Source organism: Musca autumnalis, unplaced genomic scaffold (genome assembly GCF_047663935.1).
Source record: "Musca autumnalis isolate F117 unplaced genomic scaffold, ASM4766393v1 scaffold_3, whole genome shotgun sequence".
Classification (NCBI taxonomy): Eukaryota; Metazoa; Arthropoda; class Insecta; order Diptera; family Muscidae; genus Musca; species Musca autumnalis.
In genome coordinates, this window is record NW_027411866.1 from 113,401,655 (window position 1) to 113,414,384 (window position 12,730).

A 12,730-nucleotide genomic window follows, 5' to 3' on the forward strand; every position below is an offset into this window, starting at 1 on the left:
ATGATCATCACGATTAATATTCACACATTTATTAAACAAACGGGGATGTAATCAAATCAACAAAAATATCACAACTCAACTCAACGGCTTTTTGACACTGAACTTGATTATTTGTAATATTTTGTTATTGTTGTTTTGTTTATATTAATAGATTAAATTTATGGCGCAGTGATGTTTGTCTCCCTTTTAAAAAATTCCCTCAATGCACATTGGAATCTAAACAAGATTTGTTTTGTTTGGAATTCGAACTTACTTATATCATTTCATTCATTGGCACTTATATCATTTCATTCATTGGCTATAATCTCTGGTTTCCCCTTTTTAGTTGGGAAGTTCTATGACAATGGAAGAATCCCAAATATTAGCCATCAAATATTCCCCTTTTTTGCTCAACAACACAAACAACACATTTCGTTTTATAGGTCTCCCGCCTCTAGTTATTAATCTACGCAGATCACAGGCAATTCTAAATTTAAACAAAAATGTGTGAGCGTTTGCAAAGCGTACACAAGTTAATGTTTGTTGTAGCTAAAGGAGAAAAAAGTCGCGCAGCAGAGGACAATTTATTGATAGTCGCCGGAGACAACTATCATTCTTCTCTGGCAATAGAACAGTATTTTGAAAAGTAAAACAAATTGAAATGTTACAAAAAATGAAAGGGGATTATTTTGTATATGTGAGGGGGATGATGCTAAACACTTCACTTCAGCGCAATTATTTTATAGATTCTGTGCGATACCCACAAAGGCCATACAAGTTAAATAACGATCATTTTGTACTTTAATCCAACTCATGTAAATCCATTTCAGCCAAATCAGATTTGATTTTATATTTACATTTCTATATTATCTTCTCATCCATCCACTGTGCCTAATCTAGGGCTACGGACACATAGTATATTATGTGTGGTGTTGCTACTCTCCCCAATAATATTTTTATTAGCTGTGTGCGCTAGTGAATCTTAAGAGTTGGCCAGCCTGCTGCTCTTTTTTTTGTCAGCTTGCTTTGTGACAAACACCAGGCAGTCAAACGCACCACTTACCGAGACGCCGCCATCAAGCCACTAGTTCTAGCTTTGCTGTTGGTAGTTTTTAGCTAGTTTAGCATAGGGTCTCCACGTCTTCCATGCACTTGGCTAGAGTATCCATAGTTTAGTAGGCAAACAAACATTTCACCGTCACCACATGCCGATTACAAACAACACAAGAGGAGCGCACACTTATAAACTGGAATAGTTTTTGCTTTTAATTTAAATATATTTTGTTTCTAACAAAAAATATATACATATAATCGCAAGTGAGTAAAGAAGAACTAAATTCAAAATCAAAAGAAAATTAATAAAAAAAAGAACTGACAAACGGGCAAATGAATGTGGCCAATGGAAAATTATGGATGAGTTGGTAAAAAGTGTATTGGACAGCTTTGCTTGCTTGCTGGCGGCTGGCACATGGTGGCATTAATGCTGATGTGAAGACTGATTGGTGGTGTTGTAGCATTTGTTTTATAATTTTGAGCCATACGAAAATGTTGAAAAATAGTGTAATTTTTGTTTTGTAATATAAGTGAAGTGTTTCGATAAAATATTTATTTGGGTTAGGGAGTGTGGGATTGGAGGTGCCACATCCATGTTATGTCGATAATGAGCTATTTTATTTAAGTTGGATTCATTATGTTGGTTATTTGTACTTCTTAGTTACCTTATTCACGAATAACGTAGATAGTGTTATAGACAAACATGTTTGGATAAAAATTATACAGACTATTAGGATAAAGTGGACACTTTAATTATGAAGTTTAAATGATTTGGATACGTTAGATAACGTGGATACATTATCCATATTATATACATATATAACGTATATACATTATCCACGTTATTTACATAATGTAGATACATTATCCATGTTATTTATACAACGTAGAATCATTATTAACGTTATTTATATAATTTAGATACATTATTCACGTTATTTACATAATGTAAATATATTATCGGCTTTATTTATATAAGGTAGACACATTAATACCGTTATTTACATAACGTAGATACATTATCCGCGTTCTTTATATAATGTTGATACATCATCCATGTTATTTTTGTAACGTATGTAGATACATTATCCACGTTATTTATACAACCTATATACATTGTCCACGTTATTTATATAGCGTCGATATCTTATCTACGTAATTTACATAACGTAAATGAATTGTCCACGTTATTCATATAAATTGGATACATTATCCACGTTAGTTATATAACGTAAATAAATTATCCACATAATTTATATAACGTAAATGAATTGTCCACGTCAGTTGTTTAACGTAGGTACATTATCCACGTTATTTAATTGAAGTAAATTAATTATCCACGTAATTTATATAACGTAAATGAATCGTATATGCATTATCCACGTTATTTATATAACGTAGATACATTGTCCATGTTATTATATAACGTAAATATATTATCCAACTTATTTATATAACGTATAACGTTATTTATATAACGCAGATATATTATGTATCTTATTTATATACCGCAGATAATTTATCTACGTTATTTATATAACGTAAATACAGTATACCGTAAACGCACGTTATATGCACAACGTAGATACATTATCCACGTTATTTATGTACCTTAGATACATTATCTACGTTATTTATATGACGTAGCTATATTATCCAGGTCATGTATACAACGTAGATACATTATTCACGTTATTTATATACCGTAGATACATTATCTAAGTTATTTATGTAACGTAGATACCTTATACGCGTTATTTATATACCGTAGATACATTATCCACGTTATTTTTACCATACATACATTATCTATGTTATTTATTTAACGTAGATAGATTATTTACGTTATGTATATAGCGTAGATACATTATATACGTTATTTACATAACGTAGATACATTATACACGTTATTTGTCATTATTATTATATACAATATCCACATTATTTGCATAACGTAGATACATTATCTACGTTATTTATATATCGTAGATACATACATTATCTACGTTATTTATATGACGTATAAACATTATCCAAGTTATTTATATACCGTAGATACATTATCCATGTTATTTATATACCGTATATATATTATCCACGTTAATATACTGTAGATACATTATTTATGTGTTGGCATTTAATGTTTTCTACTTTTTTTGCGCCTTCCAACTTAAATTTTTTATCGGCTGTTTGTAGTTATGACTTCTTTTCTTCGTTATTTATTGAATCGAATTTATCGGTTATCGAATTTTGCAAAGATCTTTATTTTGGTTTTAGATGGTGTTTTGCGCACAAAAGTCAATTTTGTTCAAAAGAATTTCTCTCTCAAGATATTATGATTCCGCCATAACAAAGTTCTCTCTTGTGAAATATCATAATTTTCATTTTTCTTTTACATTCTCTCTTTTTTCTTATAAATTTTACTTGCAGAATTCTAAAGTTGAAGTATTGTCTAATAAAAAGAACTATAGAAAAAAAGAAACTCTTTCAAACTCTACACAATATCATCCATAACAGATAACAACTACACTACTTTCCTCCTCTCTTTCTTTTTCTACACTAAAACTACTGAGAGCCTGGGCTGTGATAAAACTACTCTTTTTTTAGGATACGAAACACAAAGTTCTTCTACTCATTTTTCTGGGGTTTTATTGTAGTTGTGTGGTGAACGGGTTTTGTGTTGATTGATGACTCCGGGAGACGTCTTACAGCTGGACTGAGAGAACACAGAACAACTAACATTTATTTTGAATCTTGAGAGCTTAAGGCGGAGAGACGCAAGAGCAAACTAATCAGAGAGAGAGACGAGAGAACTTTTGTGATATAACATTGAAGAGAAACGTGATATTGCCGAGAATTTATATAGAGAATAACGTTATATTTAGTGATTTTTTTTGTATTAAACATAAACAAGTCTTGCCTTTGCTTAAGAAAATTTCGGAAATTTTCTTATCTCCTTTTTATTATTGTCTTCTATTGCTAAAGTTTAAAGAAAATCTTTATATATGAATAATATTGATCAATTAAATGCTAAAACATCATCATCACCATCATCATCATCACCATCTTCATCATCATTGCCATCACCGTTGCCATTAACATTTCCATTAACCACGGCTAACAACCATTTAACATTTTCATCATCAACAACAACAAATGATTTAGCTAAAGACTTACCATCCACAAAAACAACACTAAATAATGATGCCTTTCCCTTAACAATAGCATCTTCAGTAGCTGCATCATCTTCATCATCATCGTCAACATCATCATCATTGACCACATCACCGGTATCATCCACCAAATATTCATCACCATCTTCATCGTTGACAAATTCACCTTCATCTTGTTCTACGGCGGCTACATTACTGTTACAAGAGACGACCAATACTAACATCACCAACACCACTTCCACTATACCCAATCATTCATCATCAGCCGAAGCAGTGCAGCTATCATCCAATACGAAATTATTTTCGGGTAATTCACCAACTCCACCACCCACACCACCACCATCAGAAACCAATTCTAATAATTCATCACCCTGTACCACACCATATGGAGCGGGTGGTGGTAGTGGTGGCGGTGGTGGCATTTCATTGACATTTACACCGGCCAGTGCCGATAATTCATGTAGTACACGCACCACACCCGACACTGACGAATACGACAACGACTACGTGGACGAAGACGAAGAGGAAGAATACAATCGTTCCGTTAACAATTACCACAATTCCAATAACACCAATACCACTATCCATAATTCCAATTCCACGCCCACCTTGCCCACCACATGCTATCCCTCCTCTTATCAACCAAGTTTTGAACAAATCAAAGAAAAATTCAAAAGTCAAGAATCACAAACCCAACTGACCCTCTTAAATTCCCTACTACTTTCCTCCGCAGCTAACGCCGCTGTTGTCCAGCACATCCCTCACTCCACGCTAGTACGTTCAGTAACAGCGACCAGTATCATGGACATGCCCTACAACACTTCACCTTCGCTACGTGTACGCACCACATCGCTTAATCAGCTCAAGAAAACTGCCGATTTGGCCATTGAGAATGAGCTGCATGTCTGTCCCAGTGTTATGCCGGATGAGTTGCGCAAGCTGTTGCCACCCACCTCCGAAACCGTAATGACCAAACCATTTCCCATACGTGGTGAGAGGGCGATATCGGATGTCTCAACGCCGCATGTGATTGCCATGGTTGGTTTGCCGGCCCGCGGTAAAACGTTTATCTCGAAAAAGTTGGCTCGGTACCTGAACTGGATTGGTATCTGTACGAGAGTCTTTAATTTGGGTGAATACCGGCGTCATGCCACCACCGCCTATAAATCGCATGAATTCTTTAGGGCCGATAACGAAGAAGCAATGGCCATACGCAATCGTTGTGCCAGCCAGGCTCTACACGACTCCTGTGAATGGTTGCTAAGTGGCCAAGGCAGTGTGGCTGTTTTCGATGCCACCAATTCCACCTACGAACGACGTCAAATGATCTACGATGTCGTCGTAAAACAACATGGCTTCCGCCTCTTCTTTGTAGAATCCATTTGTGATGACCCTCAAATAATTGAACAGAACATCAAAGAGGTCAAAGTTAGTTCACCCGATTATATAAACATGAATACCGATTTGGTGGTGCAAGATTTCCTACAACGCATCGAACACTACGAGGAACGTTATCAAACCATAGATGAGGAAAAAGAATCCCACTTGAGTTTCCTAAAGGTCTACAATGCCGGCAAAAAGGTTGTCGTCTACAACAATGAAGGTCATGTGGAGTCACGCATTGTCTACTACCTGATGAATATCCACATTACACCACGTACCATTTATCTAACCCGTCATGGTGAGTCAGAACATAATCTTAAGGGTTTAATTGGCGGTGATGCCAATCTAAGTGAACGTGGCCGCTTGTATTCCCAGGCTTTGGCCGCCTATATTGATCAACAACAAATTGAAGGTTTGCGTGTATGGACCTCATGGATGAAGCGGGCCATACAAACTGTGGCCACCATTAAAGCACCCCAAGAACGTTGGAAGGCCTTGAATGAAATCGATGCCGGCCACTGTGAGGAGATGACCTATGAACAGATCAAGGAGCGCTTCCCCGAAGAGTTTAAGGCAAGAGATCAAAACAAGTTTGCCTATCGTTATCCACGCGGTGAAAGTTATGAAGATTTAGTGGCCCGCCTTGAACCCGTCATCATGGAATTGGAACGTCAAGGTAATGTTTTGGTGGTATCTCATCAGGCAGTGTTGCGTTGTCTTTTTGCCTACTTCTTGGATAAATCGGCTGATGAGTTACCCTATTTATATGTTCCCTTGCATACGGTCATTAAGTTGACACCCGTGGCCTATGGTTGCAAAGTGGAACACATAAAGCTACCCATCGATGCTGTGGACACACATCGTCCCAAACCGAAAATACCCGGTGATGTATCATTGGGTCTTGATGGTTTGAGCGGTGAATTGGTGGCACCAGATGGTGTTGGTAAGGTGTTGATTGTGGGTGATGATGTCTCAAAGGCTACGGCTACAAATGGTGTTGGCATCTGCGGCAGCGGTGGTGGTGTTTTAGGCAATGGACTTGGTGCAGCCATCAACAATAGTAATGTAACAAGCAGCACCACTGTTGCAGGCGGCGATGACAATGCCAATAACATAAAACTACTACAGCAACAAAAAATACAACAATGACAACATTATTGCCATCATTATCCACCAAACAGAGTTTTATTAAGACGTGGACTGCTGGCTCAGTTCCATTTGAATCGTTTTAATACATTGTAAAAAAACAACAAGAACAAAAACAAAACTTACATCAAGAAGAAGCCAGTCAGCCATCTTTAAATTAAATACATGGTGTACTCTCACGGGTGCTCACCCTCTCTCTCACACACTCGAAAAACTCATGTTGTCTTCATAAATTCGTACGTTATTTTTAAATTATAATTCGCTCTATTTTCATCTGGGCAACATAAACAAAACATTGTTTTTACATGTGGTGTGTGATGGCGGCATAAGAAAAACGCCTGTTGACAGTGTAGAATTAAGTTGGCTGCAAGTCAATGTATTTCTTACCAGGCCACACACAAAGTTAAATTGTCAATATATCACTAAACATACTTTATTGTTAGTTGTAAGAATAAACTTGATTTTTTAATAAAACAACAACAAAAGAAAGAAATTTAAAAAGAAGGAAGTAAAATTAATGTGAAACAAATTGGTTTGTAAATGAAAATCTTAAAAGAAATCATAACAAAGAAACATTGATCATTTTACTAACCCATTGTGTGTGTGAGAGAGAACAACTTTACGCTCTCAAAAGAAAATGCATTACAAAGTTAATGCGACACCAATTGGTTTGTAAAGTCCAGGTCTACACTAGAGTGATTTCATTGAACAAAAAAATTATCAAATTATGAGTTTCTAGATCGAGTTCCATAGTAGAGTAAAATCATGAAATTGCTGTAGTGAGAAATTCGATCTAAGAAAGCCTAATTTAATTAAATTTTTTAATGAAATTCACTCTAGTGTGAACCAGAACAAATGAAAATCTTTATAACCCAACTCATTGTGTGAGAGAGAGAGGGAGTCCTTGAGATAGAACACTTTTACGCTCTCAAAAGAAAAATCATTATATTGAATCAGGGTTAAATATACCCTTACCTTTAACAACAACACTATAACATAAGAAAATTTTCACCGTTTCATTTAAAAAAAATTTCTCGCTCAGTTCAAAAATGTTTTTCTTTTTTGCAATTTTTTTAAATACTTTAATTTATAGAGAATACATACATATATTTTTTAAGGATGTTAAAATAAAGCAAAGACAAGACTTTTATGACTGATGAAAATTGTAAACTAAATTTATATAAAAAATAAATATTTTTTGTAACTTTATTAGTAATATAAAAACCGATAAACATTTATGCTATTTTATTAGTCTATTTAAATACATGTAATACTTTTATAATTATTTAAAAAATCAACACAAACAAACATTTAAAAAAATAGTTTTTTGTAAAATTGTATGTCATTTTTTATTCTTTTTGTTTTGTATTTTTTTAATAAATCGTAATTGTTTTTTTTTTTATTTGTAAAAATCAATAAAAGCAAACTACTACTTATATATTTAATATTTCTTTCAACACAAAAACAACTACTAAAGTCTGTAATATTAATAAAAAATATATATTTCATGTATGGAAAATAAATAAAAATAAAAAATAATGGGTTTTATTGCATTTTTAATTTTTCACATTTTAGGCTAGCTATAGTATTGGTGGCGTAAATCGCTTTTTGTTTTTTACGAAGAGTATCTAAAAATTTAAGACATTCATCAGATTGAGTTCCTTTAAATTACAGGTTAGGGTCTTCTACGAAAATAAATAAGTCGTTTAGAAATGTTCCAATTAATGATACGCTCTTAAATGTTCTGTTTGAAAGTTATATTTTAAAGATCTTCAGGCCTTCCTTTTTTAACTAGTGTCGGTAACGATTGAATTCATTAAACAAGTTTTTCACAGTACTGTAGGACGGTGTTTCATTGCCCTGCAAATCCACGTCGAAAGTTGTGGAAAATGAACGGACGAAAATGTTCACAGGTAAATTCCATTTTTTTGCAAATTGATTTTTTGTAGGTACAATAAACAATACAACAATGTACGTAAACCAAACTGTACGTATGCTAAAAAATGTCAAACTTTCCAATGGAAATGTCAAATGGCAGTGGCACCAAATTTAAGCCATTTCAGTTGAATAATGTGGCTAAAATCATCAAAGTATCGAACATCGGGCAGTACCGTTCAATACGGGCTATATCAAAACGTAGACCTGTATCGTCCATTCTCTGCGGGAATATTTGTATACTCCCGAAGGAAACTAAATCCCAAATGTACGCATTTCCGTTAGATATGACTAAAACCTTCGAAATTCCCAAAATCGGAAGGTGCCGTTCTATGGGGGCTATATAGACCTACAATTCGCTCCAAAAATATTTCGTAAACCCAACGAGGACAATGTACCAAATTTAAGCCATTTTAATTGAATAAGATGGCTCAAACCTTGAAAATACCTAAAATCGAACAGTGCCGTTCTACGGGCTAATCTCAAAACGTGGACTTGTACCTACAATTTTCTGCGGGAGTATTTTATGCTCCCAAAGACTAAATACCAATTTCTGACATTTTCATTGGATAATGTGGCTAAAACGTTTAAAAATCCCAAAATCGGGAAGTATATCAAAACGTGGACCTGATCCGAAAATGTCTGGGGAGATGTTTTGTAGCCCCAATGATGACTTAGCACCACATTTTATCAATTTCTTTGAATAATGTGGCTAAAACCTTGAAAATGCCGAAAATCGGGAGGTATGGGGGAATATGAAGACATAGACCTATACCAACAAATTTCAGCTGGAAACTTTTATACCATCAACGAAGAGCTAATACCAAATCTTAACCGTTGCGATGGAATATTGAAGCCACAACGTTTAAAATACCGAAAATCGGGAGGTACCGGGGCACTATTAAGGCATTTTCCTACACTGACAAATTTCAGCTGGAAACTTTTATAGCCGCAACGAATTCTAAATACCGAATTTCATCCAATTCAGTGGGATATTGACGCCACAACCTTCAAAATAACGAAAATCGGGAGGAACCGTTCTATGAGGGTTATACGAGGACGCGGAAAGTTGGAAAGTTTTATACCCCAACGAATACCAAATACCTAATTTCAGTGGTATATTGAGGCCACAACCTTAAAAATACCGAAAATCGGGAGGTGGACCTATACAGACAAATTTCAGATGTAAACTTGTATACCCTCAACGAAGACCAAATACCAAATTTCAGCCATTTCGGTGGGATATTGAGGCTACAACCTCTAAAATGCCGAAAATCGGGAGGTACCTTTGTATGCGGTTTATGCGAAAACGTGGACCTATAAAATTTATAAATTTTATACCCCCAACGAATACTAAATACCAAATTTCAGCTATTTCTGCGGAATATTGAGATCACAACCTCCAAAATATGGAAAATCGGGGAGTACCCTTCTTTGAGGGCTATATGAAGACGTGGACCTATACTGCCAACTTTCAGGTGGAAAGTGTTATACCCTGAACAAATTTCAGTCATTACGATGGGATATTAAGGCTACAACCTTTAAAATGCCGAAAATCGGGAGGTACCGTCTATACGAAAACGTGGACCATACCGACAAATTTCAGATGACAAGTTTTATACTACCAACGAAGACCTAATACCAAATTTTAGCCATTTCAATGGGATATTGAGACAGTGGTATATTGAGGCCACAAACGTTCAAAATACCGAAAATCGGGAGGTACCTTTCTATGGAGGCTATATGAAGAGGTGGAACTATACCGAAAAATTTCGGCAGGAAAGTTTTATACCACCAACGACGTCTACCAAATTGCAGCCCTTTTGGTGGGATAAATGAGGCTAATGAGGCCTTCAAAATACCGAAAATCGGTAGGTACCGTTCTGTGGGGCCTATATGAAAATATAGACCTATACCGACAAAATACAGGTGGAAAGTTTTATATCCTCAACGAAGCCTGAATATGAAATTTCAGCCAATTCGGTAGGATAATAAGGCTAAAACTTTAAAATACCGAAAATCGGGAGGTACCGTTCTATAGGGGCTATGTCAAAACGTCGACCGATATAGCCTATTTTCAATACCAAACATCTTAGGAATAATAGAAACTTCTATACCAAATTGTAGAGCTCTATTTGGAATTTAGAAGACAAATTATATCCTCCATTTAATGGTGGATGGAATAAAAATATGAACCTGCCTGCCTACAAAAATATAGAAACTTTTATGGATGTTCCGAATAAATGAGGACATTTTGCTAATAAGTTTGGTTTGGATTAAAAGGCAACCGTTTTAAACTTTTGCGGAGAAGGTACCTGAAGTATGAACCGACATTGTCCATTTTTGAAGTGGATATAATTTTAGGAGTCCTCTCCCCCACTAGTTACCGTGCGAACCGGCCATTTTAGTTGGTCGCAGTAGATTGGTTGGAAACATGGACTTGCCCACGACAAAAGTTATATCGTTCTAATCAGAATCACAAGGACTACCATCGATGAAAATTTCAAAATAATTCTCGATCAGCCCTTAATCTACACTTAGCGAAGATTTGTATCTGTCCAATATAGTCTGTGTTTGAACTTGTTTTAAGTTTGAGAGAAATATTACGAGGTACAAATGTTGGACCAATGTAAGTCACTCCTAATCGTGCTCACCAACTATTTTTATTGGGGAGGACAACTTGATAAAAAAAAATCAACACGATCTGAGAGCTGATCTTAAACTGCACTTTTGTACAATTTTGTGTTAGAGGTACCCAAGGGAGTGGACCCATATTAGATCCTAATCTATGTCCGCAAAAACTATTACGAGAACCAAATTTTGGACCAAATCGGTTGATACGAACATTTTTTATATTTTGTGGGAAAAAGCCAGAAGGGGTGGATCGATATGACCCCATCTTTGCAGTTCGAACTTGATCTATGTTTGGGCAGAACAATAAGAAGACCAAATTTTAGATCAAATTGGTTGATCCGTTCGAAAAATTAGCATACGGACGGACAGACATGGCTAAATCAACTCCAAATTGTCTGGAACAGATTTGGAACAACATAGTATCCGGTTCGAAAGATGTCGTGCGTGGGGTATTTTACAGCTTTCGGGCAATTTTCTCAGGGAATATTGACTAACCCCAGTAAAAACTTGCACCGTCGCATTTTAATAAAATTATGAGGGTCTCATATACTGAAAACTATACTCCAACTGAGACCTACGTACAGAGAAATTCAGTCCATATAACTTATTACTGATGTGGATTCGATTGTGACAAATCATTGCGCACATAGTGTAGGGTTTATCCAAGTTTGTTACCGCCGAAGACGGCCCCAAGCCCGATTGAAAAAGATGAAGATTTGTTGCAAGCCGATGAGATGAATTCCATACATCTCTGGGGCGAGTGACATAGAATCAGGTAGTGGTCTCCTACCCTAAATGAGATCCCCGCGGTGTTAAAGGTTAAGAAAGCATATCGGAGGACAGTAAATTACCTCAATGGGTATGCAAACAAAGATGCAAGCACCCACCATCAGCGTAAGGGAATTACAACTAATGTTCATGAGGAATTTCGACGGGAGAAACCTCCTGTTTGAAAATGAATACTCCTTCGTTCAGAGCGGCAACGTCAACACAGCCTTCGAAAAAGGCTGAGGAAAAGCCAACAAAAAAGGAAAAGAAGGTGTACAAATCCTCTGGTAAGGTTTTACATGATCCCTCGGCTGTCTCAACTCCAAAACTCCGCAAAAGGTTGATAGAAATGAGTCCGCTGATAAGAAAAGAGAACGCAAACAAGCTGAGCTATGATGGGTCTGTGGGAGCGTTAAATGCCTCAAACGTCGCCGGTCCTCAGTCAACCAATCCAAAATCACGTCCACTGATGATATGGGAACACTTGTTGATGCAACAGTGTTTATTATATGTTTGTGTGTTCGTTCCTCTGTTTAATCCGGTGCACGATGTGATCGATCTTTGCCCTATAAGAATTTAGGCGACTGCAATATCCCGAGCGTAGATGAGCCAAAACTACTCTGGTTTGTCGTGGCAGCTGATGCTCCACAGCTCCTATA

The 12,730-nt window shown here is 36.0% G+C and overlaps 1 protein-coding gene across 16 annotated transcripts in view; it reads left to right on the forward strand.

Annotated features, from left to right (window-relative positions):
- The window catches only part of Pfrx (6-phosphofructo-2-kinase/fructose-2,6-biphosphatase), a 57,465-nt gene extending 50,238 nt beyond the window's left edge, over positions 1–7,227 (forward strand). For 6 of the 16 annotated variants that reach the window (XM_073973921.1, XM_073973919.1, XM_073973922.1 and 3 more), the window contains one exon: positions 4,939–7,227. In XM_073973921.1, the coding sequence (XP_073830022.1) occupies positions 5,007–6,737 (1,731 nt within the window). In that variant the 5' untranslated portion in view covers positions 4,939–5,006 and the 3' untranslated portion in view covers positions 6,738–7,227. Of the gene's footprint in view, positions 1–1,083; positions 1,297–3,462 lie in introns of those variants that run through there. The other 10 variants (XM_073973908.1, XM_073973910.1, XM_073973906.1 and 7 more) reach the window with 5 other exon arrangements.
- Positions 7,228–12,730: the final 5,503 nt, after the last annotated feature.